Source organism: Hypomesus nipponensis, chromosome 10 (assembly GCF_054491055.1).
Source record: "Hypomesus nipponensis isolate SF chromosome 10, ASM5449105v1, whole genome shotgun sequence".
In the NCBI taxonomy this organism is placed as follows: Eukaryota; Metazoa; Chordata; class Actinopteri; order Osmeriformes; family Osmeridae; genus Hypomesus; species Hypomesus nipponensis.
This window is the reverse complement of record NC_140370.1, coordinates 17379391-17406293: the sequence shown is the minus strand read 5'-3', so window position 1 is coordinate 17406293 and position 26903 is coordinate 17379391. Positions and strand designations below refer to the sequence as shown.

Here is a 26903-nt window from a genome sequence, read left to right as displayed (position 1 = left end):
CCTGTGGGCTACCTGCCCTGCCAAGATGCAGTCTGAAGTTTCATATTTATTTATTATTTGTAATATATCGATGTATCATTTGTAAATATTTATTGTATTAAATTCTAGGTGGTTGACGTCTACTTTGAACTGGCCTCGCCGTGTGTTCACTGCTGCTAACTTTGGAATAATGGCGTGATTACAACAAACCACACTTGTCGCGTGTCTACCGGCTATCTCACAATGTGCACGCATCCCTTTCGCATATTGCATAACTATGGTAAACAACTTCCGGTAATTAACAGTTACGTTTGTTCGCTCAAACTGCCGTTTTTTACTCGTAACGATCTACATAGGATTCTGTGTTGCTGCCCTTCAAGCACGAGAAAAAGGGGGATTCAAACTGTATGTTTCGAGCAACTTTGACAATTACGAAGGTAAGATTTACCTCGTTAACTTGCACAGAAAAGTAGCTAGCGAGTTAGCTATCACGGATCGAACGGATTTGAGTACTGTAGTAACGCTAGTAAGCTAACATTAGCTAGGCTTGTTATTTAGCAATGTTTAGCTAACGCTACATTATAATGTGCTCAATTATTGGATTGTCAGCTTGCTAGTTGTTCATGTTGACAGTTAAATAATTGGTCTGTCATATGCTCCCTATGGAGTATGTAATGTTTTCCAGTTTCTAACAAAATATGAAACGGGAGGGCGCTCCATGAGGGCGACCTGGCTGTGTTACTAGTATATCGGTCGACGAAAAACGTGAGATGGCTTTGAGTCAGAAAACTCAAATGCACAAAATAATTCTAGATAAGTCATTTAGAGACTTAACGCTATGTACTTAACAGTAAGCATCTAAAAGTATTTGAACATTAGTTTCAATCAAAAAATTGAAATATTGCAATCTACGATTTTTCCTGACAGTGGGTTTGAATTAGGCGGGGAAATGCTAGGGTAAAGATACTACAAAATTAATTCCGAGAACCAATCATGAAAAAATTAGTAGTTAGTAGTTCTACCCCCAACAGGCGCAACCGAAACTCAAAACCTCAACTCAAACTCAAAGATAATTATAATAATTTGGCGATAGCTAACCCTACACAGACATCATTTAGCATTGTATTCAAAGTGCTAGCTCTAGCATTGATAGTGGAATTTAACGTTGCATTTGCATGTGTAACGTTGCGCTAACTATTTTACTCAGGAGTAATATAGACATCAGAGCATCTTGTAGCTCATCATTCAGTGACCCTCTGAATGGAAGATGGCTGGCAGGACTTCAGCCTCGTCTACTGTTTTTTTGCACCGTTGCTGTGCCTGACTGGCTGAGATTGTATGACTTAGGTGGAGCTATCCAGGTCAGAACGTGATTAGCCACGCCTACAATCTTGAGGAATTGTAAACAGGATTTGAACAAGGTTTTCTAACAGATCTGAATGTATTTATTTTCACAACTTTTCGTGGATGCTCAATAAAACGCCAAACTTTGATATCATATATACTATATACATCTATTTTCACTATTTCAAACAAAGTTTCTATGGCACAAGTTTCTATGGCACAACAATAGTATATTTGGCACAACAATAGTATATTTATCTATTCCGGAAATACGTATCACTGTCGTGTGGATATAGACAAATCCTTAACGTCAGAAAGAAATGGGGATTTTAAAGTTGGCAGACTTGATTCGCTCCGAAGCACCTGATGCGATTACGCACAAGGACATCGGCGATTACACAGGTAAAGCTACCCATCTCAATGTTTGACAGTTTGACTCGTTAACTCCGATGCTAACGTAAACGAGCTAGTTGTTAAGCTGCAGCATCTGAAAGCTGTGCTAGCCACCGAGCCTTTACGGCACTCTTAACAGATGAATTCAACAACCAGTAGAATGCGATCGTGTTCATTTGGATGTAATCTTAGGCAAGGTCATCGCCGTGGACACTTCAATCATTCTCAACCAGTTTCGCGCGGTTGTACCTGGTCTCGGGCAGCTAGGGTAAGTTAATGAACAAATGAGAGTTATTCTTTACGGACCAAAATATTCTTTATTTAACGCTACTTCATTGCTTTGTTTTAACTGTAAACCATAATTCCGTGTAATGCCAGATAGCGGCGCACCTCTGTCTCGTGTTGTTTCCTGGTCTCTTCAGATTGTATGCTGGTCCTTGACAGCTGTGCAGACTCTCCTTTCCCCCCTCCAGGCTACGGAATATCTCTCCCTCCACCATCTCACCCTCCTCTTCTCCCCCTCTCTCTCCTCACAGTCCCCTAGCGGGTCTGTTCTTCCGCACCCTAACCTTCCTGGAACATGACATCAAGCCCGTGTTTGTGTTTGACGGAGTTCCCCCAGCAGAGAAGAGAGCTGTGGTGAGTGCTCTCCCGATGTAAGCCTGGACCCATCCTACTGCCCGTGCCTACATTACTGACCCATCCTACTGCCCCGTGCCTACATTACTGACCCATCCTACTGCCCCGTGCCTACATTACTGACCCATCCTACTGCCCCGTGCCTACATTACTGATCCAGGCCTACCCTAATGATCTAGACCTGATGTTGCTTTGACCTGCCTTGCTCGGTCTTTGTGTGTGTGTGTGTGTGTGTGTGTGTCCAGCTGGAGAGGAGGGCCCAGGCTGCAGGGTGGAGCTCCCCCAATTGCTCCGGCTCAGGTTAGATTTCTTACAGTATTTGACTGTAGATCTAGAGGTCACAGGTTCAAACACCCCCTGTTCTGTGAGTAAAAGCATCTGATGAAATCATCTGCTTAATGATTACATGCACTGTGTGTACGTGTGGGTGTGTGTGTGCGTGTGTGTGTGCGTGTGGGTGTGTGTGTAGCCTCCAGTCAGACTCGCGACTGTCTCCAGCTGCTGCAGCTCATGGGGGTTCCCATCATCCAGGTGAGCCAGCAAACAGCCCTGCTGAGCCAACATGGAGGCTGTAGCTTGATTGCCCAGGCTGTCTAATGTGAATGTACAACATGTTCAATGAATCTGTGTCCCGGCCCCCAGGCTCCGGGGGAGGGGGAGGCTCTGTGTGCCAGGCTGGTGCAGGGGGGTCTCGTGGACGCCGTGGCCTCAGAGGACATGGACACCCTGGCCTTCGGAGGAACAGTCCTGATCCGCCAGCTCAGCGCCAAGAGAAACGGGTCCGTCACACCCCACACACACCCCACACACACCCCACACACACACACACACCCCACACACACACACCCCACACACACACGCCCCACACACACACGCCCCACACACACGCCCCACACACACACGCCCCCCACACACCCCCCACACACCCCCCACACACCCCCCACACACCCCCCACACACCCCCCACACACCCCACACACACCCCACACACACCCCACACACACCCCACACACATCTCACACACTCCAAAAACACCCTTCCACACCCCACACACACACCCTTCCACACCCCACACACACCCTTCCACACCCCACACACACCCTTCCACACCCCACACACACCCTTCCACACCCTTCCACACCCCACACACACCCTTCCACACCCTTCCACACACACACCCTTCCACACCCTTCCACACACACACCCTTCCACACCCCACACACACCCTTCCACACCCCACACACACCCCACACACACCCTTCCACACCCCACACACACACCCTTCCACACCCCACACACACCCTTCCACACCCTTCCACACCCCACACACACCCCACACACACCCTTCCACACCCCACACACACCCTTCCACACCCTTCCACACACACACCCTTCCACACCCTTCCACACCCCACACACACCCTTCCACACCCCACACACACACCCTTCCACACCCTTCCACACACACACCCTTCCACACCCCACACACACCCTTCCACACCCCACACACACCCTTCCACACCCCACACACACCCTTCCACACCCCACACACACCCTTCCACACCCCACACACACCCTTCCACACACACACCCTTCCACACACACACCCTTCCACACCCCACACACACACCCTTCCACACCCTTCCACACACACACCCTTCCACACCCCACACACACCCTTCCACACCCTTCCACACACACACCCTTCCACACCCCACACACACCCTTCCACACCCCACACACACCCTTCCACACCCCACACACACCCTTCCACACACACCCTTCCACACCCCACACACACCCTTCCACACCCTTCCACACCCTTCCACACCCTTCCACACACACCCTTCCACACCCCACACACACCCTTCCACACCCCACACACACCCTTCCACACCCTTCCACACCCCACACACACCCTTCCACACACACTGTGACACTGACACAGCAGCATCATCTTCTTCTTCTCTCAGTGAGGTGGTAGAGTTCTCCCTGGAGAAGCTGCTGGCCAGACTGAGCCTCTCCCAGGAGGAGGTGAGGCCCCCTGCTGGCTCACACATGCATTACAGCTACCTGCTCTGTAGTCTGGAACTGTCTGATGTCATGTCTTCTGTTCCTGGTTCCTCCCTCTCCTGTTTCTGGTCCAGTTTGTGGACCTGTGTATCTTGCTGGGCTGTGACTACTGTGACAAGATAACAGGCCTGGGTCCTAAGAGAGCCCTGTCTCTGATACAGACCCACCGCTCCATAGAGAACTTGGTTCAGCACATCAACAGGAAGGTACGCTGTGTGTGTGTGTGTGTGTGTGTCACAATCACTGGATCTCCCACCCTTTTCTCCCTCCTCCCTCCAGACCCATCCAGTGCCCATGGCGTGGGGTTACCAGGATGCTAGGAAGCTGTTCCTGCTAGCCCCCCAGACAGAGGCCCCTGGCCTGGCCTGGACTGAGCCTGATGAGGAGGTGCTGGTCCAGTTTCTGTGCCACCAGAAACACATCAAGTAGGTCCTGGGTCCTGCCTGGGAGGTAAAGCAGAGCAGAGTACAGTAGAGTTCTCATCAAGTACTCATAAATGATGCAATTATATTTTTTTCAGTACTAGTAATATATATTTTTTCAACCTTTAGAAACTTTTTCCACACACACACACCATTTGTTTGTGTGGTGTGTTCAAAACTGTTTTCCACAAACAGTGAAAGGAGCAGAGGAGCAGGGAGAGGAGGACAGAAAAGCCTAAAACAGAAACCTTTTAGAAAAAGTTTTTTTGAAAATCTTTTCAACCTTTAGAAACTTTTATTTTTTTAACCTTTCAAAACTTTTTCCACACACAACACCAAACCGTTTAAGGGAGCTCAGGGTGCGTGGTCGGATGGAGCGGTTTCGTCAGACGAGGGAGAGGAGGAGGAGAGAGAGGGAGCAGGAGGAGGCCTCCGGCCGGAGCAGACAGACTCGCATGGAGGACTTCTTCTGCGTAACCAGGAAGAGAAACCAGGTGAGCCTCGTCACCACAGCAACCCTCCAGCACACACTCCTAACCTCTTAAAAACCTCTTCCTCAAACGGATAAAAAAATGTTGTGCAAACCCTTTTAGAGGATCTTTAGTAATGATTTTTGATTTAATTTTATGTTACAAGTCATTTATCGGCATGTGCATAACAATTCCAGTGAAGCAGTCTTTGGCAAAATCCTAAATCTCAGGCTTGAACCATGCTCTGATGTGTCTGATCCTGTGTTGTGTTCCTGTAGCCTGCTGAGGCTGGGCATCCTGCCAGCAGCAAGGTAAAGAGGCCCAGGCCTAAGTGATGCTGCCCCCTGGTGGAGGGGGATTGGTACTGCGGGATGAAGATTGGAACTTGTTTACAAGATTCTGAGATCCGGGCTGTGGTGTGGATGATCACCAGATCTATAAATCACCCATGCTGCCAGGAATCCCGGCATCAGCCTGTCCTGAATACTGGAAGATCAGTGCCTCTTGTCTGTGTTGTCGTGAGGCAGGAAGAGAGGCGAGGCGGAGGGAGGGAGGGAGGGAGGGAGGGGGGAAAGAGGAAGGAGACGGGTCTGGAGGACAGAGAGAAGACTGTTCCTTCTCTCAGCCTAGCTCATCCAACACTGGCCTGCCTCTAACCCAGCCGATACAGCAATACAGACCCCCCTACTGCCTTCCTTCCCCCTCTAATACAGCAACACCGCCCCCTGGCCCCCCCTGGCCCTCCCTGGCCCTGACCAACACAAGGCTGTCTCTTATCACGCCCCTGTCAGTGGACACCTGCACAGACAGCTGTGCCTAATATAATCCCAGACTTGAACACCACTTGCATCTTAAAACATGACCACACAATGGTCTGTGTCACTCCAAATCTCTGCCCTGGAGAGATTGTTTCTCCTTAATAAAATGTTTCAGTTTTTTTTTTTTACAGAACGGTATTTGTATGGTAAAATACGATTAAAACGCATTCAAGAAAAAGATTGTTGAATGTCTTTAATTTGATTTAGGATGAAAGCACTATTGGCTGAGTTCTCAGTCCCGCGACTGTATAAGATAAGAAACGCGAGTAACCATTCATCGCCAGTAGGTGGCAGCCGAGCATCGAAGGGGCAGACCGCATCTCTACCCTCCACGAAGAAGGGCAAGACCCGTCCCCGCTAGACCTCCCAGATAGGTGTCTACCGCCGTTGAGCCGACTGCCGCCGAAGACCTCCCCACCCAAGTACGGGATAAACTTCTCTCGCTGTCGGTAGCCCATCGTTTCGGTCATGGCGACGAGTGCGAAGCGAAAACAAGAGGAGACTCATCTGAAGATGCTGCGCGAGATGACGAGCCAACCGCCGAATAGGAAGTGCTTTGATTGTGATCAGCGCGGCCCGACTTACGCCAACATGACAGTGGGTTCTTTCGTGTGTACCACCTGTTCGGGAATCCTGTAAGTACAGCGCTGGGAATACTGTCTATATATTAGCATCTCAGGTGTAAACACGTGAAGTATAACGTATGATTTGTATGCGAGGGATCCCGCTATCGTTAGCCAGCAAAGCTAGCAACTCACCAAAGGACAGGTAACGCAATCGTGAGCTCGAGGCCGGCTGTAGAAGGGCTGGGTCGCATGCTTTGTTTACGAAGAAATGTGTGTTGGGTCGGGACAGCACTAGCTTTACAAGAGAGTTTCGTGTTGACGACTGGCTTCCTGGGATTTTCTCACACAACATCAAAAGCTCGCCGAGGTTCAAGGTTTGCACGGTTTGTGAACAGTTTGTCGCTGATGTAAAAAAGAGCAAATATTTGATCGGGGTTTCAAAACAGCACGTCACCGCTTTACCGGCGAACCAGTCACGGGGGGCAGATGAACTTTTATCCTCATAGCTGGACATCCGGTGCTTGACATAGCAATACGCTCTCACACACTCACGCCCTGAGATAAGCAAAGTGGCGTTGGGTGGATCTAACCACTTGTAGAGTGAACCGGGTTTAAAGAGCGGAAAGAGGAGTGGACCAAGAACCGTTAATAGTAACAGTCATGTGGGAAACGGAGGATAGGTGGTTAGCCTCGGTGGTCAATTATTCATCACTTCATCCATAGATGAATGGTGACAGACAGTGAATGGGGTGGGGGTCCCCGGGTCGCTTTTGTCTAGATGTAGCGGTCTTCGTCCACGTCACCGTCCACGCCAACTCATATTCGTGTCTCACTCCTCAAACGATATGGACATGCTGCGTTTTATCTGTCTTGAATAAAAGCAGCTTTTGAGACCGATGTCCACATCACAAAATCATTCCCAGCTGAAACAGAAACCACAAACTCCAGAGAAAGGCGCGTTATTGTATTGTAATAGATCGAAAACGACTTGAAACAGATTTCAAGTTTCTCAGAAAGGTGTTCGGACGCTAGTTTCTCCTGGAAGGACGCCCAGAACTGCACGTCTGCCATGGCTAGCGAGGCAAAGTTCAGGCCCAAAACATCTGCCTCCCATCTCACCCCCCCCCCCATTCTTCCTCTCCTTGGGGGTAATCAATAATTACACTTTAGTTCGGTGTCGGCCGGCCAATTTATTCTCCTGACTGGAACTCGGTGGGGTTCAGGACCGAACTGAACCCCAGCCAGAACAGCGTGTTCTGTGTCACTCTCACTCTGAAGAGCAGTTTGAGGCAGAGTGGGCTGGATGTTATCATCTCACTGCTGCCCTGACTCTCTTAATGACTGCTTGTCTGACTCTCTGAACGGCTCCTTGTCTGACTCTCTTAACGACTCCTTGTCTGACTCTGAACGACTCCCTTACCACCACTACAAGCAACAGCAGTCACTTTCTGATCAGCTTCTGTAGGATCATCAGACCGAACATGACAGTTACAAAAAAAATGACAGTTGATCTTTGATGAACAGTTTGTTCTTCTGTTTGATACCCCCCCAGCCGAGGTCTAAACCCCCCCCACAGAGTGAAGTCCATCTCCATGACAACCTTCACACAACAGGAAATCGAGTTCCTACAGAAACACAGCAACGAGGTACAGATGTCAGCCCTCCCTCTACATCTACAGACTTCCCCTGCATGTATAGACTGTCAGTGGTTTATGTCTCTCTCTCTCTCTCTCTGTCTCTCTCTCTCTCTCTCTCTCTGTCTCTCTCTGTCTCTCTCTCTCTCTCTCTGTAGTTTCTCGGTCTAAACTTTATTTGCATTCCTTCTCTTAATGACTGTCTTTTCTCCCCTCCCCCTCTCTGTATCTCGTTCTCTCCTCCCTTCCCCCTTTCTCTCTCTCTCTGCCCCTTCTCCCCCAGGTGTGTAAACACATCTGGTTGGGCCTGTATGATGACAGGACCTTGGTCATTCCGGACTTCCGTGAGCCTCAGAAGGTGAAGGAGTTTCTCCAGGAGAAGTACGAGAAGAAGAGATGGTGAGCAGTGTGTGTGTGTGTGTACATATGTGTGTGTGTGTGTGTACATATGTGTATGTATATATAAATGTGTGCCTGTGTGCAGGTATGTTCCTCCAGAACAGGCGAGGGCGCTGTCCAGTGTCCAGGCGTCCGTGTCGGGCTCCTCAGCCAGCAGCACAGGAAGTACTCCAGAGGTCCCTCCTCTGAAGACCCTGCAGCTCAACAAGACCCCCCCTCGCCAGGTACACGCACACACACACACACAGGTACACGCACACACACACACATATGTATACACTCACACCCTCTGTCTGTTCCTCCCCATCAGTCTCCTGGGATTAGTCGCTCCAAAGCCCGTGCCATTGTTCAGGAGAAAAAGTTTGATCTGCTGTCAGACCTGGGCGGTGACATCTTCGCCGCCCCAACCAATCAGGCGGCAGGCTCAGCTAACTTCGCCAACTTTGCACATTTCCCCAGCCAATCAGGTAAGCTGTGGGTTGGGCCTATAAAGGAGCACCAAATCATGTTTTATGAGAAATGGAATGCATGTTGATTTAGCTGGTAGTTGCCAGTTTAATTTAGAGATGTTATACAAATAGAGGTTCACATGAGATATGCTAAAATGCTAAAAATTGCACTTAGCTATATCAAAAACTGCTTCTTCTTTTCTTTAGCTCTTTTGCGTAGCTGCGAGTTAGTGAGGGAGATCAGGAAGTGGTGATGTGAAATGTCTGTTAGCATTGCTAATGCTTAAAGAACAGCCTCATGTCATTTACCAGTTTGTCACGTTTATCTGAAAGTTTCTGTACCGCAACATAACTGCCCTTTTTTGTTAATATCTTTTATACATGCTTTTTTTTTGGTTGCCGTCTCATGTGAGCACCCCTTTGGTGTTGCTGGAACTGTCATTCCTATGTCATCACTGTCCTCGTGACATTTCCTGTCATGTGACCCGTCCTGTGTTCCTTTCTTGTTGCCATAGCAACTCAGACTAACTCCGGGGCGGCAGACTTTGCTAACTTTGAGGCGTTTGGCAACTCTGGAGTTCCATCTCATTACGGCACCCCACCCCCCTCACATTCTGTTACCTCAGGTACCCCCACCCCCCTCACATTCTGTTACCTCAGGTACCCCCACCCCCCTCACATTCTGTTACCTCAGGTACCACCCCCCTCACATATTCACCTCATACAACCTGATACAGTCTAGGAAACTGCACAGTCTGCTGTGAGATGTATGAGTAAAACCTGCCTGATGATTTGACTGTTTGTGTATTCTGTGTGTGTGTGTGTGTGTGTGTGCAGGCGGGGGCGTGCCCATCCCCTCCATGGCGGGTGCAGTTCCAGCGCAGGCCCAGCAGGGGAGCTCTGCTGGCGACCGCTACGCTGCCCTGGCCGAGCTGGACAACGAGCTGTCCTCCTCCGCTCCTACTGGGAGCAGCGTGCAGGGGTGACACACACATCTATATACACACACACACATCTATATACACACACACATCTATATACACACACACATCTATATACACACACACATCTATATACACACACACACACACACATGCTGTATGCGTACAGACACACTCACGCGTGTGTGTGTGTGTGTGTTTAGGAACATGTTTGGAGCTGTGTTGGGGAGCTCTCCTGCCCAGACCCAGCCTGTCCTTCCCAGCATGCAACAGGGCTTCGGAGGTGAGTGAGTGTGTGTGTGGAACAAAAGACTGTCCTATGACCACAGCCTCTTCAGGTGTCGTCCAGATAAACTCTGATGATGGTACCTTGTGTGTATTTCAGCTGTTCCGTCCACCAACCCGTTTGTTGCTGTGGCCGTTGCCACGGAGATGGCCACAAACCCCTTCCAGACCAATGGCAGAGCTCCAACAGCAGGTGTGTGTGTATATATGATTGTGTGTGTGTGTGTGTGTGTGTGTGTAAATCCTGTAAGTGTCAGTGCACCAGGTCCAGCTGTGTGGTAAGAGTGTGTCTCAGTTCTCACTCGCCCTCTCTCTCTCCCCCTCTCTCTCCCTCTCTGTGTGCATGTGTCCCTCTGTGCGTGCGTGTGCAGCCTCGTTCGGTACCGGCTCTATGAGCATGCCCGCTGGCTTCGGGAACTCCTCTTCCTTCTGCCTCCCGACCAGCTTCAGCGGAACCTTCCAGCAGCCCTTCCCCGGCCCGGCCCCCTGTCCTTACCCCCCCGGGAACTACCACCCCCCGCCCAATGGTTAGTGTGCCCCCGATACCCTTCCTGCTCCTCTCTTTTTCCTCCTCCTCCTCCACCCTCTACCCCCAGTCCAATGGTTAATGTGCCCCCCTCCCCATCCTTCCACCTCCTCTGTGTGTGTAGTTGCCATGCAACACCAGCAGGGGGCAGTAGAAGGCAGCAGGTCTCATAGCGTCACACTTGGAAAAACAGGTTTACTGGTTGCTAATGTATCTCTTCATCTCTCTCACCCCCCTTTCTCTCCCTCTCTCTCCTCCTCTGTCCTTCTCTCCCTCTCTCCAGGTCCAGGATACCCAGTCTATGGGCACACTAAGCCCTCTATCGCCCCCTATGGCCAGCCAATGGCAGGGCCTGGCTTGACCAATAACCCCTTTATGGTAAAGCAGCATATACTGTTGATGGAGCTAATAGAAAGTACAGCAGAATATCTCTCTCTCCTGATTGCTTACTGTCTCTCTCTCTCTCCCTCTCTCTCTCCCTCTCGCTCTCTCTCCTTCCCTCTCTCTCTCTCTCCCGCTCTCTCTCCTTCCCTCTCTCTCTCCCTCTCACTCTCTCTCCTTCCCTCTCTCTCTCCCTCTCGCTCTCTCTCCTTCCCTCTCTCTCTCTCCCTCTCTCTCTCCCTCCCTCTCTCTCTCACTTTCGCTCTCTCTCTCCCTCTCGCTCTCTCTCCTTCCCTCTCTCTCTCCCTCTCGCTCTCTCTCCTTCCCGCTCTCTCCCGCTCTCTCTCTCTCTCTTCCCCTCCCTCTCTCCCCCTCCCTCTCCCTCTCCAGGCGGGAGCCCCAGCAGGGTCCTTCCCCAGTGGGGGCTCCTCCACTAACCCCTTCCTGTAGCGCACCTCCCAGCCTCCGCCACCAGAGGGCAGCATGCACAGCACCTACTCAGCACATCCGCCGCCAGTGACTTCACTACACACTTCTGATCACCACAAAGATGAAGAAGAAAAGAAAAAAAAACTGTTTGTGGACACTATGATGGACAGAAACAACAACACTATGAACTACAGGACTGTTCTCGAAAGATGCCCTTTGAACGTTAGACACATTCTATATATATATTATTACATTGTTTATGAGACTGTATACTCTCTGTGCATATCATCCTTTGTAATCATGTTTTTATGTACGGTATCTATAAGTGAGTGGACAAACACAAGGGGTTCCATATGGTTCTGTACAGGGAGAGAACCTGGTTCCATATGGTTCTGTACAGGGAGAGAACCTGGTTCCATATGGTTCTGTACAGGGAGAGAACCTGGTTCCATATGGTTCTGTACAGGGAGAGAACCTGGTTCCATATGGTTCTGTACAGGGAGAGAACCTGGTTCCATATGGTTCTGTACAGGGAGAGAACCTGGTTCCATATGGTTCTGTACAGGGAGAGAACCTGGATGAGTTCTGGGGGGGGAGGGAGATCATAGATTACAGCTGTCATATAATAAGAAGGTGGCTGGGGAGGGGGGGGAGGTAAGGTAGATAGTTGGAGATGGTTGAAGATTTTCTCTCCTTCTCTTTAATCCTATACCTGCCAGGCTTTTTGTCGGCCTACTGTAATCCCAGGCACGTTAGATGATCTAATCTCCCCCTCCCCCCTGCTTTCTACCTCCTCTCTGTAATCTCAGATGGATCGTGAGGGAATACAGGTGGAGGCCTGTGCCCCTATACACCACCTGCACACCACCTGCACACCACCGGCACACCACCTGCACACCACCTGCACACCACCTGTACATATCCTGCACACCACCTGCACACCACCTGTACACATCCTGCACACATCCTGCACACCACCTGCACACCACCTGCACACCACCTGTACACATCCTGCACACCACCTGTACACATCCTGCACACCACCTGCACACCACCTGCACACATCCTGCACACCACCTGCACACATCCTGCACACCACCTGCACACATCCTGCACACCACCTGCACACATCCTGCACACCACCTGTACACTGCTGTTACCTGTCCAGGCAAGGTACAGCACGTTCTCACAGACCTGGCCCTGAAAGGGAAGCAGGTTAACTTGTGCCACCAATCACTAACAATGGATTTTACAATTTACTCATAATGACATGATTATGTAAGTCAATGTGTACATATATAAATATATGTATAAATATATTAAAGATTTTTAACTACATTTGGGCCTATAGTAATAGGGGTTTTTTCTTCAGTAAAACAGTGTGAATTTATCTTGTTCTATTAATGCAAATCAACAAAAAAAATGGGTTAGCCCGATTTATGTTTTTTGAGCAAAACATGATGTCCTATGTAGTGTACAGTGTCACCTTCACTGTCCTTAAAGTAAGTTGCGTTGCTTCTCTGTTCTGTTTGTTACCGCTTGTATCTCTCAGGGCAGGTGTGTGTGTGGTTCAGCTCCTGTCATTATGGTCAGGCTACTTACAAGGACCTCTGAGTGGAAGTCTGTTTCCACCAGCGCTCTTTCCAGTCCAAATCCATTTATTACAGAACTCACCCGCCACATCGGCCATCATACTGTCTGGTTGCTGCAGTAATGATGGTAGTTGATTGGTAGAATGTTATTGTTGGCAATTGATTGACTAACAAGTACTCTATAGCAAAGTCGTTTTGATTAGTCTTGTATTGCCCAGAGAAAATCCATAACAGGCCTACCTCAGTATGTTGTAAAAAGACGTAGCCTATTCGGTGTGCTAATGTGTGTTTGTATGGCCTTGCCCTGTCTATCGCTTCTTACCCTGACCTTAGCATCACATGGCTAATAACCCCTTTGTTAACAACATTAGAAGCGAACATCTGGCCCTTTGTAGTGTAGTTGGTAGTGTATTGAATATAATTAGTATTGACAGGTAGGGAAGTTACGGCCATTCATTTGCCCTTGCCCTACATTATTCCCTTGTACACCAGTTTGTGCGCGCTCCTCTAAAGGCCTGCCTCACAGACATCTCCGCCTGGATGACCAAGCACCACCTCCAGCTGAACCTCGCCAAAACAGAACTTCTCATCATCCCGGCCAAACCCTCCATCTTCCACGATCTGTCAATCACCCTGGGATCTGTGACGGTGACCCCTTCATCCTCTGCCAGGAACCTTGGTGTTGACGAGCTCTCACTCACGGCCCACATTGCTGCGGTCTCCCGGTCGTGTAGATTCACCCTCTACAACATCCGGAAGATCAGGAGATTCCTGTCTGAGCACTCCACCCAGCTGCTAATCCAAGCACATGCTCTCTCTAAGTTGGACTACTGCAACTCGCTGCTCGCCAGTCTCCCAGCATGCGCAACCCGCCTTATCCAGGGGATTCAGATGGCTGAGTGGATAGGGAATCGGGCCATTAATCAGAAGGTCACTGGTTTGATTCCCGGCTGTGCCAAATCACGTTGTGTCCTTGGGCAAGGCACTTCACCCTACTTGCCTCGGGGGGAATGTCCCGGTACTTACTGTAAGTTGCTCTGGATAAGAGCGTCTGCTAAATGACTAAATGTAAATGTATCCAGAGGATTCAGAACTGGTCTTCAATCACGCTCCCACCTGCCACCCCGTGTCACCCCTCAGATCCGCCACTGTGTCTGGCCCCCCAATGGTGGAACCAACTCTCCATCAGAGACACTGACTGTCTCCCCACCTTCAAGAAAAGGCTCAAGACGTACTTGTTTTGACCCCCTTAGTTTTGCTGGGTCACAGGAAAAATAATACGCCCCCAAAAGTCGGAACCGAGATTCGCCCCTGGCTCGTTGTTATGCACTTTTGTAAAGCTTTCTCTTGGAAGTCGCTTCGGATAAAAGCGTCGGCTGAATGAGTAAATGTAATGTATTTGTAAAGTTAAGTCTTTCAGCGGAATGCAGATTCGAAGAACGGACATCGATTGTGCCTCGTCGTTACCACGGCAACCAAGTAACGCGTTCAAGATGGCGTGTTTATTGGGAGACAGTTTATTTGAAATTGACGGACAAGGACCTGCACCTTCAAAAGACTATTACCAGTTTACTGTCACCAAAACCGAGGTTAGTATGTTGGTGACGTGTCGCCGCCGATATTGTATAGCGTTACATGTTTTATTTCTGTCAGGGGTAATTCACATTCAACATGAGTGGTTTAGAACTAGCAAAAGTCCCAATCTTGAGTCGTTCATTAACATTACTTAAAATTAAGACTAGTTGGCAACTTTGCTGTATTCTCTTTTCCATAAACACTTAGCTTACAACTCTTCCAGGTGATTTGGAGGTCGTGGAAGATATCCCTGCGAAGTGAGTTCCGGAACGCTAGACCGGGCGAGCTTCGGATGCTGCATAAAGACTTCCTGGAAGACAGCCGACTTCAGGGTAAAGTTCGGGTCACAACAACCGTTCACTAGTTCACAATCCACATACTAGTCATCCGTAGGTTAATAAAACCAGAACTATCGTTTCTGCTCAGGCCAAGTGAGGGTCGTGTACGGGCAGAAAACATTACACTATAGCCAGGCTCTGTGTCGAGGCGAGTTTGACTTCCTGGAGCGGATGCCGGACGCACTGCTACTGTGTATCCTCTCCCACCTGGAGCTCGAGGACATCGCTAGACTGAGACTCACTTCGCGAAGGCTGAGACAGGTCAGGCGGGCTCTCAGCCGTGTGTGCGCGTGTGTGCGCGTGTGTGTCTGTGTGACAGAGATACAGATTCGTCGTCAGGTCAATCTATATTCGATGTTTTTTTTGTGCCTTAACCCTTGTGTTATCTTCGTGTCATTGTGACCCTTCAGTCATTGTGACCACCCCCCCCCCCCACACACACACACACACATGTGTTGCATACAGATTCTTTCATCCAGTGGTTAGAGCCAAAGAACAGTCTCTGCTTTACAAGATAATAGCATCATTTTAAATATAATTTTAGGTCTCTGCCTGCAACTTCCTTGTTCCTTTTCTCTTCCATGTTTACCAACTCCCCTTTTCACCCTGTCCCTCCTTGCCCCCCTCCTCCCCTCTGCTCCTCCTCCACCCTGTCCCTCCTTGCCCCCCTCCTCCCCTCTGCTCCTCCTCCACCCTGTCCCTCCTTGCCCCCCTCCTCCCCTCTGCTCCTCCTCCACCCTGTCCCTCCTTGCCCCCCTCCTCCCCTCTGCTCCTCCTCCACCCTGTCCCTCCTTGCCCCCCTCCTCCCCTCTGCTCCTCCTCCACCCTGTCCCTCCTTGCCCCCCTCCTCCCCTCTGCTCCTCCTCCACCCTGTCCCTCCTTGCCCCCCTCCTCCCCTCTGCTCCTCCTCCACCCTGTCCCTCCTTGCCCCCCTCCTCCCCTCTGCTCCTCCTCACCTCTTCTCTTTCCTCCCTTCTCTCCCCCCCCCCCAGGTGTGTGACTCGGAGGAGTTCTGGGCGCAGGCCGTGTGGAGCAGCTGTGGGCCCCCCCCCCCCCAGGTGTGTTCCCTGGCCCGGGAGCTGGGCTGGAGGCAGGTGTTCTTCACCAGCAAGCTGCAGCTGCAGAAGCTGCTGAGCAGGAGGAGGAGAGGGAGCCCCAGGCAGCCCTGCGTTGCTGACACAGTCAGCCTGGCACTTTCAGACATGGGCCTTTGTTCTGGCCCTGACTCTGGGTCGGATTCTGGGCCTAGCCCTAACTCTAGGTCTGGTCCCAGCCCTGGCCCTGGCCCTAGTCCTGACTCTGGGTCTGGTCCTAGCCCTGGCCCTAGCCCTGACTCTGGGACTGGTCTGAGTCCTAGCCCTGGCCCTAGTCCTGACTCTGGGTCTGGTCCCAGCCCTGGCCCTAGTCCTAACTCTGGGTCTGGTCGTGGCCCTACTCCTAACCTTGAAACTCAGGTGTGGCTTTACGTGGTGGATCAGGGAGGCCAGGTGGGGGATGCCGACCCCAACCCCAGCCATAACCCGAGCCCTAACCCCAGGCCCAGCCCAGGTCCTGGCCTCCTGGGGGAGCAGCTAGCTGGTCTGAGGAAGGGGTCTGGGGTCCAGAGAGATCCATGCAACGGCAGAGGAGACTGGAAACGAGACTCAGGAAGAAGACTGAAGTGAGGACAGGTCATCTCAGACTGTTGATTCTGACTGGGTCTGACTGGTTCCTTCTTGTTCTGGCTGGACCCTGGTGATTCTGACTGGTTCTTGCTCGATCCCACTGGTTATGACTGGTTCTTACTGGTCCTGATACACAGATGTGAAACCATACGTTCTGATGTTTTTGAAGCCTTTGTAGAGGATTCATCAACCAATTCATCATTTGTAAAGAATAATTAAGCAATCACACATTGAAAAAATTACTTCAGTTTTTCTTCCAGTTACCCATCTTTAAATATACATATTTTTTCACTTGTTCTGTATGACAACCGTATTTCTCCTTCTAGTCTTCCTGCATTAAAAAACTTAAATATTCGGATTTAAGTTTGTGTTTTAGTTGCAATTACATATATAAAACACATTGCATGGTATATTAAACCCAGTGCATCAGATTTGTCAGTATTGATCGAAGTTTAGTTATGCTATGCTATTCCCCCTAACAAGCACACGGCAAGGCTGTTGCCTAGCAGCTGTAGAATGGGCAGAGACTGTGAATCTGCATGTCTTTCCTTTCAAATAGCTGCTTGGCAACAGCTATGACTTCATGTCAGTGACTTTCACTCATTCACTTCTTAGGAGCCACTTTCCAGGAAGAGACATGAGGAGCAAGTATGAATGAGTCAGTGAATTTAATATATATCAATCTACTACTGTGTTATATTTTGCGATTGAAAACCTAAATGCTGTTGCATTAACAGGCCATGTTTGCGCATTTGCAATACCACTTTTATACTGTATAGATAAATAATAAATGACTGATGACTAATAAATGACTATTAAATAGTCATTATTGTAGTAGATTTTCATATTCATTAACGTATCCTTTAAAATATTCACCAGATAAGCAGACACACACACTCACATTCACGCACACACAGCTATACATACATATACATACACACTCAATACCTCACCGATCATACGTGTATGTTAACGATGGTGAGGGGACAGAGCTTGGAGTGTGTGTGAGATTGTGTGTGTGTGGTTGTGTGCATGTGTATGTGGTTGTGTGCATGTGTGTGTGGTTGTGTGCATGTGTGTATGTGGTTGTGTGTGTGGTTGTGTGTGTGGTTGTTAGCACGTGAGAATACGTGTGTGTGTATACAGTACCAGTCAAAGGTTTGACTGACACACACACACCAAATGGGATAATGTGTCCAAACTTTTGACTGGTACTGTATGTGTGAGTGAGTGTGTGTGCTCCTCTTATCGATAAGAGCGGAGCTGCTTTCTTCTCCACCCTCCCATCCCTGGGAGGGGGAGGAGCCTGGAGAGAGAAGCCTGCTGGGGTCGCCTGCTGGCTGCTGTGTCGTCTCCCCCAGACAGGCACAAGCCTTGGAGGATCTCCATGCTGCCAGGGGGTCAGGGTCGTCATCTATCCCCTGCAGTGTCCAGGACAGGGGACTGGGGCACTGCATGTGTCTCTGTCTTTTTATAGACGTACGGAGACAGTTGAAATTGTTGCTGTGTGTGTGTGCTTTCTTTTCTTCTTTTAGTTTTGTCGGTTGAAGTTTGACGGTGGAGAAGACACTAGAAGATTCTCTCCAAGTCTTGGGTATGTAAATGGGTGTTGGGTGTTTAGTTGTCATGGCTGTGCTGATTGGATTGTAGAACTGTCACTGCTCTGCTGGTGCGGAGCTTTGGTCTTCTCTCCATCACCAACCTTCTCTGGTGGAGGAGATGACTGATGTTTCTCTGGTGGAGGAGATGACTGATGTTTCTCTGGTGGAGGAGATGACTGATGTTTCTCTGGTGGAGGAGATGACTGATGTTTCTCTGGTGGAGGAGATGACTGATGTTTCTTCAATGGTTAGTTGGTTTTCTGTGCTGATCTGTGGCCACTGGGGAAGTCCTATGTGATACTGCCAAAGGGCTACAGTTTAAGTTACACTGAGTTCTTGTCTTTTAGGACTGAGTTCCGGTGTTCCGGTGTTCTAGTACTGTGGAGTGTTTCCTGAAGTGATGGGGATGTGGAACAACATGACTAGCAGGATGGAGGACTCAGGCGCAGGTGAGAAAGAGAGGATGGTCTATCCTGACACCTGTTACTCAGCTAGTAATTAACTGAAAGGTTCCCCCCCCCCAGCGATGCTGTGTCCAGATAGCATGCGTGTCCTGGACTCCGTGAAGGCGGTGGTGCACGCCGCGTCATCTCTCGCTACGGGGTACTTCTGCTACCTCATCGTTGTCACGGTGCGGCACACGCACGAGCTGCGCTCCAAGGCCTCCTTCCTGCTCCTCTGCCAGCACTGCACCTGCATCGTCGCCTTCAACGCCACCGGCTGCGTCCTGCACACCGTCAGGGCCTCCCGCCTCCCCGCGCCACGCCTCTTCTGCTGGCTCGTGTTCGACCTCCAGGTGGTGGCGGCGCGCGGAGCAATGTTGAACCTCACGCTCATGGCGCTCAACGCCTGCCTGTCCGTGCTGCAGCCGCTACACTACAGGGTGCTGGTGCGCTGCATTCAGAGGCCCGTCATGGTGGCGGTGTGGCTGCTGGCGCTGCTCAGCCCCGTGCTGTTCACCGCCCTGGCCGGGGCGCGGCTGGGCTGGGAGGGGGCGCTGGCTCTGGAGGCGGAGTGCTCCACGGCTCTGGAGGGCTGGGCGTCGCGGCTGAGCAGCCTGGCGTTGCTGGGTCTCCTGGTGCTGCTCATCCTCCTCAGCAACGCCCTGCTCGCCGTGGAGAGCTGCCGGGCCGGACACTTCAACAGGTCCAACCGGAGGCTCCGCCGCACTGCGCTGATCCACGCCCTGCAGATGAGCTTCCACATCCTGCCCGGCGTGGTCATCATCTCTCGGGTCCGCCTCGGGCTCCTCGCCAGGGTGCTAAACTTCCTGGTGTTCTCTGTGGCGCAGTCGGCCAGTCCCGTGGTGTACGGGCTGCGCTGCAGGGATCTGTGGGATTACCTGCCGCGCTTCCTGCCCGGCTGGGCGCTGAGGCTGCGGAGCTGGTACCACACCTTGTCTGCAGGTAACAGCACCAGTAACAACACCAGTAACAGCACCAGTAACAGCACCAGTAACAACACCAGTAACAGCACCAGTAACAGCACCAGTAACAACACCAGTAACAACACCAGTAACAACACCAGTAACAGCACCAGTAACAACACCAGTAACAGCACCATTAACAACACCAGTAACAGCACCAGTAACAGCACCAGTAACAACACCAGTAACAGCACCAGTAACAACACCAGTAACAACACCAGTAACAGCACCAGTAACAGCACCAGTAACAACACCAACTTGGATCCGGCTACCGATACCACCTTGATTCGTAGGAACTCTGACGACCCGACAGACGTCATCCACATCATGACGGTCAACGCTGGGGAGGAAGCTGTGAGAGGCCGTGACAGTATGGGACCTGGACAGCACGAGGCTGGGGAGGAGGCTGTGAGAGGCCGTGACAGTATGGGACCTGGAGAGCACGAGGCTGGGGATGAGGCTGTGAGAGGCCAGGACAGTATGGGACCTGGACAGCACAACGCTGGGGAGGAGGCTGTGAGAGGCCAGGACAGTATGGGACCTGGACAGCACAACGCTGGGGAGGAGGCTGTGAGAGGCCAGGACAGTATGGGACCTGGACAGCACAACGCTGGGGAGGAGGCTGTGAGGGGCCATGACAGTATGGGACCTGGACAGCACGAGGCTGTGGAGGAGGCTGTGAGAGGCCAGGACAGTATGGGACCTGGACAGCACGAGGCTGTGAGGGGCCAGGACAGTATGGGACCTGGACAGCACGAGGCTGTGAGAGGCCGTGACAGTATGGGACCTGGACAGCACGAGGCTGTGGAGGAGGCTGTGAGAGGCCAGGACAGTATGGGACCTGGACAGCACGAGGCTGTGGAGGAGGCTGTGAGAGGCCAGGACAGTATGGGACCTGGACAGCACGAGGCTGTGAGGGGCCAGGACAGTATGGGACAGGAACCTGTACAAGCGAGACCTGCTCGGGGTGCTCGTCAGGAAGGTGAGACACACACAGAGACTCATGCACTGGACGTGTTCTGAACTCAGACATGCCAAGCACACACAAACACACATGCTGCAGTCACACAAGACACACACACTGCCGTTCCATGCTCAGACCTGACATAACACAACACACACACATTGCAGTTAAAAAAGAACACGCACTGTAGTTAAACTCTTTGACACACACACACAGAACCATGGTGATCTGCTACAGCAAGTTCATGGCTCCATGCTGTTCCTATGTTTAGGTCATTGTTCATGATGCATATGTTCTGGTCATAGGAACAGGATGTCAAATGCCAATCCTGTGGGGGAAATTACATGTGTGTATGTTTTTATATCAAAGGTGATTTATGTATTGTTTAGTAATACTGTATTGTTCATTTTTTGCTTCCAGTGCTGGTTTCTTTATTCTTTATTCCTTAATTAATTAGTTTAGGCATAGCAAAGTGGTAGAGCTTTTGACTGCTCAAGAGGTTGGGGGTTCAGATCCCCCACCTTCAAGCACAGTTAGTGTTTCAAAAACCGTCAGCTTTGATGGGAAGATCAGATACAAGGATCGATTCTCAAACGTTTTCAGTCAAGATTCCAGTGAATTTTTTTTTGAAACCCTTCCATTAAGGAGTAATTTCACTCAAGAGTCATAAAAGATGAATGAATATTATAATTGTATTATATAACTGGGCTATAAACTGGCCTGTCTTGTAGATTTAAAATACGGGACCTGACTGAACTGTATTAGTTGTTTACGGGTTCAGCTTTATGGAGGCTGAATGAAGGAGGTTGTGGAGGTGTAACCCAGTGAACAGCTGCAACACTTGTTCATTTCAATTTTATTGAGAATCAACTCGCAGTGCACAAAGTGTCGAGCATGTACCACTGAATTGTGTTGATTTTACAAAGATTACTACAGTACATATTAAAATCAAACTGTGATAACTAAATTCACAAGTACATAGATACGTAGATATGGGCAGATTCAATATAACGATAATATAAAGATAATATACACATACAAGTACCAAACATTAAGTCACAAGAACATCTCATAGATGTTAAGGCGCTATAGGTTTACTATACTACCTCGATCAACACAGAACACCTTGTTTGTGCATTAACTAATTAAGTTAGCGTGGTGGTCATTGGCTTTATTTGTTGAGTCTTATTTTTTCTTTTAACAAACTGTAGGTCTATGCCACTGCAGATTTGGTTTCCAATTGTCATGTGTCTTTAATACGCTTAAACCCCAGTTCCAGTTTCATCATGAATAGGAACTCTCCGAGGATTTACATATCCACAAGCAGCAGGTGGCTGGAGCGGTTTCTCTCAGGACCGGTCTGTCGTCTTCTGACCCGGGATAAAGGGTTTGGGTTAGACCAGTAAACATATCTTGAGTAAAATACATTTCCATTAGTTGTTTCTTTGCAATTAAAAAGCCCAACTAACTACAATTACAGTGCCAATTTCTATCGCCATCGAATTTACAACTACAGTGCCAATTTATATCGCAATCGAATTCGTGAAATCAGAAAGAACTCTAATCTCCTCTTAACTGGACGAAAGAAACCCACACAAAAACTAGTACGGTTGCAAAGTTACTTCCCCTAAAAGCCTGCCTACTATCATGGACATGGATGAATCGCTGGGTGTCAGGAACGTGGGGTCTTAATGACTCGCGCATATGGGGCCGCCCAGGCGTGCGGTGTTGTATTACAGATAATCTCGTTCAGGTCGGGAGCGTCGCGAGAGGCGAAAACCGAGTTCGTTTATATATCCGCTCAAAGAATCCCGAACCTTGACTATTGGAGAGACAAGGTGGAGAGGAGAGGAGGAGATGAGCGAAAAGGGTCGAGTGGGGGAGGGAGAGGAGGGAAAGAGGGGAGAGGTGAGAACGGTCGGGTAATACGAACATGCAAGAATAATGTTTAATCAACTGAAAGTTACAGAAGTTACATAACAGCCACCCGTCCAGGTCATCCATCAGCAGTCTGCGGTCAGACTCGTTCGTTTCTGCCCCATTTCATGTCCTGCCCTAGCCTGGCTCTGCCCTAGGACAAGGGCTTTTGAAATATGCTGTCATCATCCCTTTGTAAAATATTCTGTGTGAATTATCTTTTGAAACACTTGGGATAGTTTATTTAATGTAACTGCTGGATATAAATGTATAGTGTGTTGATTTGGTGTTGATGTTTAGTACTGGGATAAACTATAAGCTAAATGTAAATTAACTGTTAATAGATAACTGTACATAAAAAACGAAAACGACAAACGTTGTGTTGTGTGTAGAATCATTTTTGAAAGGTTTTTGTTTTAGGCTGTTCCGTTCTCTCCTTCCCAAAGAAAGTTAGCAGCATTAATGAGGACTCTCTTATACTATACGAAAAAAACTTTCTGTTTTAGGTGGTTCCACTCCTCTCCTCTCACTGTCTGTGAAAAAAGTGATGAAAAAAGTTTGGAAAGGTAAAAAAAACTATTGTAACTCTCCCTTCCTCTCCTTTTGTGTGTGGAAAAAAAACAAAACAAACAACAACAAAACAAAGATTTCACAAAAACTACAAACGTCTCTGTGTTGTTTGTGAAAGGTTAAAAAAAAAGTTTTGAAAGATTGAAAAAATATTGTGAATTCTCTGCTCCTCTCCTTTCACTGTGTGAAAAAAGTACAACAAATAAAGCCTAATGATTATAACAAAGTAACAGCCCTGATCTGGGGGATGTAGTGAGCAATGGAGACTGCTTTGACCACTGGGGGGGGTGGTGAGCAATGGAGACTGCTTTGACCATCAAGGAAGAAGAAGGCCAAAATTAAAAATCTGGTCTCTAGGGTTCAGGTTAGAATCCAGAAGAAGTTGCATGATTGTTAATGTGTTGTAACTAAAGAGACTTTAGAACTTTTAAACTCAAAGTTTTCCAGATGGTTGTGGGTGGTTAAAGTGAAGACAGATGTTATTTTTCACTGCACATGTCTGGTTCCATCAGAGCTAATGAGACACTGAACATGTGAAGGAACAGTTATGTGCGAATGAAGATGAAGGAAATCACGGTCGGGTAATACGAACATGCAAGAATAATGTTTAATCAACTGAAAGTTACAGAAGTTATATAACAGCCACCCGTCCAGGTCATCCATCAGCAGTCTGCGGTCAGACTCGTTCGTTTCTGCCCCATTTCATGTCCTGCCCTAGCCTGGCTCTGCCCTAGGACAAGGACTTTTGAAATATGCTGTCATCATCCCTTTGTAAAATATTCTGTGTGAATTATCTTTTGAAACATTTGGGATAGTTTATTTAATGTAACTGCTGGATATAAATGTATAGTGTGTTGATTTGGTGTTGATGTTTAGTACTGGGATAAACTATAAGCTAAATGTAAATTAACTGTTAATAGATAACTGTACATAAAAAACGAAAACGACAAACGTTGTGTTGTGTGTAGAATCATTTTTGAAAGGTTTTTGTTTTAGGCTGTTCCGTTCTCTCCTTCCCAAAGAAAGTTAGCAGCATCAATGAGGACTCTCTTATACTATACGAAAAAAACTTTCTGTTTTAAGTGGTTCCACTCCTCTCCTCTCACTGTCTGTGAAAAAAGTGTTGAAAAAAGTTTGGAAAGGTAAAAAAAACTATTGTAACTCTCCCTTCCTCTCCTTTTGTGTGTGGAAAAAAACAAAACAAACAACAACAAAACAAAGATTTCACAAAAACTACAAACTTCTCTTTCACTTGAAAGATTGAAAAAATATTGTGAATTCTCTGCTCCTCTCCTTTCACTGTGTGAAAAAAGTACAACAAATAAAGCCTAATGTTTATAACAAAGTAACAGCCCTGATCTGGGGGATGTAGTGAGCCAAGGAGACTGCTTTGACCACTGGGGGGGTGGTGAGCAATGGAGACTGCTTTGACCATCAAGGAAGAAGAAGGCCAAAATTAAAAATCTGGTCTCTAGGGTTCAGGTTAGAATCCAGAAGAAGTTGCATGATTGTTAATGTGCTGTAACTAAAGAGACTTTAGAACTTTTAAACTTAAAGTTTTCCAGATGGTTGTGGGTGGTTAAAGTGAAGACAGATGTTATTTTTCACTGCACACGTCTGGTTCCATCAGAGCTAATGAGACACTGAACATGTGAAGGAACAGTTATGTGCGAATGAAGATGAAGGAAATCAGGAGACATCTACTGTGTGTCAGCATGACAGGAACACTAGTTTGGTTCAAGGAGATTTGTGTGTGTGTGTGTGTGTGGGGGGGGGGGGGGGCAGGGCAACTACCAGGTCAGCAGGTAAGAGAAGAGTGGGTGACTGTGTGTGTCTGTGTGTGTCTGTGTGTGTGTGTGACTGTGTGTGTGACTGTGACTGTGTGTGTGTGTGTGTGTGTGTGTGTGTGTGTGTGTGTGTACAGGTGTCCTGAGGGGACTGAATGAGATTCTCTGGATGAAGAGGCTGAGCTGCAGATGACCCATGATCTCCAACATGGCCGACCAGGCAGGGAGGGGAGGGGTGGGGGAAAGGTCGTTTGATTTGCATCAGGAGGTAAGGTCAACTCCTCACTGCTTCTCCGCTTGCTAGACTGTACCTGCACGAGAGGGAATGTTTATTTCGCCATCCAGACATCAAATCCTCTTTGAGGACATGCATTTGATTTGGTTCTTCAGGTAACACAGAAGGGAGGTGCAGCCCTCAGTCATGCTCTCCACTCAGGACAAGCTAAATCAAGTGCACCTGAGGTCGTTTTAACAATAGTTCCTGCTGGCTTAGTCAGCCAGGAGAGAGACACCATCTCATCGCCCCGCGCACACGATCAGGGCTTGGAGCGGTTGGCATGGCGACGGCAAGTCCCCCGGGCAAGACAGGGTCCCCCTCGTCTCTCAGGGCCCGTCAGCTCCGCCCAGGGGGCGGGGGGGGAACGCGTCGCCGTAAGCCGGGATGAGATTGTCTTAGCCCGGGGGTTTACAGTTCTGACCTGACCCGCAACTCATCAGCAGTTCTCAGCCAATAAGAAACACTCGCTGACCGGGAATGTGTGTGTGGGGGGGTAGTAATTCAGCCTTGCCAACGGGTTGGCTTGTGATCACCAATCACAGATCAACAGAGCCAGATGGTGTCGAGGGGTGTTCCACCACACAGTACTTTCTCCTGCTACAAAACTCAAGTGTTGATGAACTTCCTTTCTATTGGTGTCGCCCCCCGTCTTCACAATCCAAAGACTGAACTGCTTCTTCCCAGGAAGGTGGGGGCTGAAGCTGACGATCTCATGAAGGCCGTCCCCACTGGCACACCTTGAGAACACGGCTCTCTGACAGGGATCATTCCGAGGTGGACTCTGACCTGACTTTAACCTGATGTCATCTGATGAGCCTCAATCCTGTCACATGCCCTGTGATGGAGAGACGGCTGGACGGATGGATAGACAGTGACAGGCAGGTAGACAGGCAGGTAGACAGGCAGGTAGACAGGCTGACAGACAGACGGGCAGACAGACGGGCAGACAGACAGACTTAAAAGACTGAAAGGCCAGACATTTCCGCTTCTATACAATAATAGGAAACTTATCAGTGCTTCTAAGCAGTATTGTAGTGAAGCGGTTGGCATCCTGGCCCCCTTCCTGTGCCTCTCCCACCCTCATCTCACTGCTCACCTAATAGAGGGCATACCTCTATATGAGGTAGGAAATCCTTATAGGCATCACCTAGACGACACAATTGGTCCAAAGAAATGTTGTGACATGTGAGACTTGTTACGGGGATTAACCAATCAGGTGTGACTTGTTAATGCAGGCAAACAATTTAACGATGCTCGTTACTGCTCCTAACCAATCAAATAAAGAGAGAGACAGAGAGAGAACATGATGATCAAGAGGTTGTGTTGACACTGCGAACAGGAGAAAGAAAGAAAGACAGAGACAGAGGCAGAGAGACAGAGGCAGAGAGAGAGAGAGAGAGAGGGAGAGGGAGAGGGAGAGGGAGAGGGAGAGGCAGAGGCAGAGG

The 26903-nt window shown here is 49.1% G+C and overlaps 4 protein-coding genes and 1 long non-coding RNA gene across 7 annotated transcripts; 4 read left to right on the top strand and 1 right to left on the bottom strand.

Annotated features, from left to right (window-relative positions):
• Positions 1-428: 428 nt before the first annotated feature.
• Positions 429-6315, top strand: LOC146272071 (putative flap endonuclease 1 homolog). Its single transcript, XM_084707297.1, has 11 exons — positions 429-1725; positions 1909-1984; positions 2253-2355; positions 2601-2655; positions 2825-2886; positions 2998-3134; positions 4328-4388; positions 4502-4633; positions 4707-4852; positions 5199-5343; positions 5598-6315. The coding sequence occupies exons 1-11, from the start codon at positions 1644-1646 to the stop codon at positions 5652-5654; spliced, it is 1056 nt and encodes a 351-aa protein (XP_084563423.1). The 5' UTR covers positions 429-1643; the 3' UTR covers positions 5655-6315.
• Positions 4179-7169, bottom strand: LOC146272070 (uncharacterized). Its single transcript, XR_014767141.1, has 3 exons — positions 6896-7169; positions 5158-5318; positions 4179-4870 (listed from the first exon to the last, which is right to left on the bottom strand). It is a non-coding gene; the product is annotated as an uncharacterized LOC146272070 (long non-coding RNA).
• agfg1b (ArfGAP with FG repeats 1b) lies at positions 6475-13085 on the top strand. The gene is made up of 12 exons (XM_084707296.1): positions 6475-6772; positions 8256-8349; positions 8621-8736; positions 8822-8960; positions 9047-9203; positions 9701-9811; positions 10023-10167; positions 10330-10409; positions 10512-10604; positions 10783-10938; positions 11221-11315; positions 11709-13085. Exons 1-12 carry the CDS (start codon positions 6606-6608, stop codon positions 11766-11768), a joined length of 1413 nt encoding a protein of 470 aa, XP_084563422.1. The 5' UTR covers positions 6475-6605; the 3' UTR covers positions 11769-13085.
• A 1700-nt stretch (positions 13086-14785) lies between these two features.
• Positions 14786-17470, top strand: LOC146272068 (F-box only protein 36-like). Of its 2 annotated transcripts, none has more exons than XM_084708484.1 (4): positions 14786-14928; positions 15138-15246; positions 15341-15513; positions 16245-17425. In XM_084708484.1, the coding sequence occupies exons 1-4, from the start codon at positions 14833-14835 to the stop codon at positions 16914-16916; spliced, it is 1050 nt and encodes a 349-aa protein (XP_084564610.1). In that variant the 5' UTR covers positions 14786-14832; the 3' UTR covers positions 16917-17425. The 2 variants fall into 2 exon arrangements, with proteins under 2 accessions (XP_084564610.1, XP_084564611.1); XM_084708485.1 differs by having other exon boundaries at positions 14815-14928; positions 15122-15246; positions 16245-17470.
• A 19-nt stretch (positions 17471-17489) lies between these two features.
• Positions 17490-24336, top strand: LOC146272067 (uncharacterized). Of its 2 annotated transcripts, XM_084708482.1 has the most exons (5): positions 17490-17574; positions 18452-18510; positions 18636-18764; positions 18865-18966; positions 19042-24336. In XM_084708482.1, exons 4-5 carry the CDS (start codon positions 18918-18920, stop codon positions 20964-20966), a joined length of 1974 nt encoding a protein of 657 aa, XP_084564608.1. In that variant the 5' UTR covers positions 17490-17574; positions 18452-18510; positions 18636-18764; positions 18865-18917; the 3' UTR covers positions 20967-24336. The 2 variants fall into 2 exon arrangements, with proteins under 2 accessions (XP_084564608.1, XP_084564609.1); XM_084708483.1 differs by lacking the exon at positions 18636-18764.
• The last annotated feature ends 2567 nt before the right edge of the window (positions 24337-26903 follow it).

Bases quoted from the DNA above. Each gene is read 5' to 3' on its own strand.
- agfg1b (XM_084707296.1), top strand. From the start codon at position 6,606: ATGGCGACGAGTGCGAAGCGAAAACAAGAGGAGACTCATCTGAAGATG. The intron at 8,350-8,620 runs GTACAGATGTCA...CTTCTCCCCCAG, and splicing joins TACAGAAACACAGCAACGAG to GTGTGTAAACACATCTGGTT. The intron at 9,204-9,700 runs GTAAGCTGTGGG...TTGTTGCCATAG, and splicing joins ACATTTCCCCAGCCAATCAG to CAACTCAGACTAACTCCGGG.
- LOC146272071 (XM_084707297.1), top strand. From the start codon at position 1,644: ATGGGGATTTTAAAGTTGGCAGACTTGATTCGCTCCGAAGCACCTGAT. The intron at 2,656-2,824 runs GTTAGATTTCTT...GTGTGTGTGTAG, and splicing joins CCCCAATTGCTCCGGCTCAG to CCTCCAGTCAGACTCGCGAC. The intron at 2,887-2,997 runs GTGAGCCAGCAA...CCCGGCCCCCAG, and splicing joins TGGGGGTTCCCATCATCCAG to GCTCCGGGGGAGGGGGAGGC.
- LOC146272068 (XM_084708484.1), top strand. From the start codon at position 14,833: ATGGCGTGTTTATTGGGAGACAGTTTATTTGAAATTGACGGACAAGGA. The intron at 14,929-15,137 runs GTTAGTATGTTG...CAACTCTTCCAG, and splicing joins TTACTGTCACCAAAACCGAG to GTGATTTGGAGGTCGTGGAA. The intron at 15,247-15,340 runs GTAAAGTTCGGG...GTTTCTGCTCAG, and splicing joins GGAAGACAGCCGACTTCAGG to GCCAAGTGAGGGTCGTGTAC.
- LOC146272067 (XM_084708483.1), top strand. From the start codon at position 18,918: ATGGGGATGTGGAACAACATGACTAGCAGGATGGAGGACTCAGGCGCA. The intron at 18,967-19,041 runs GTGAGAAAGAGA...CCCCCCCCCCAG, and splicing joins GATGGAGGACTCAGGCGCAG to CGATGCTGTGTCCAGATAGC.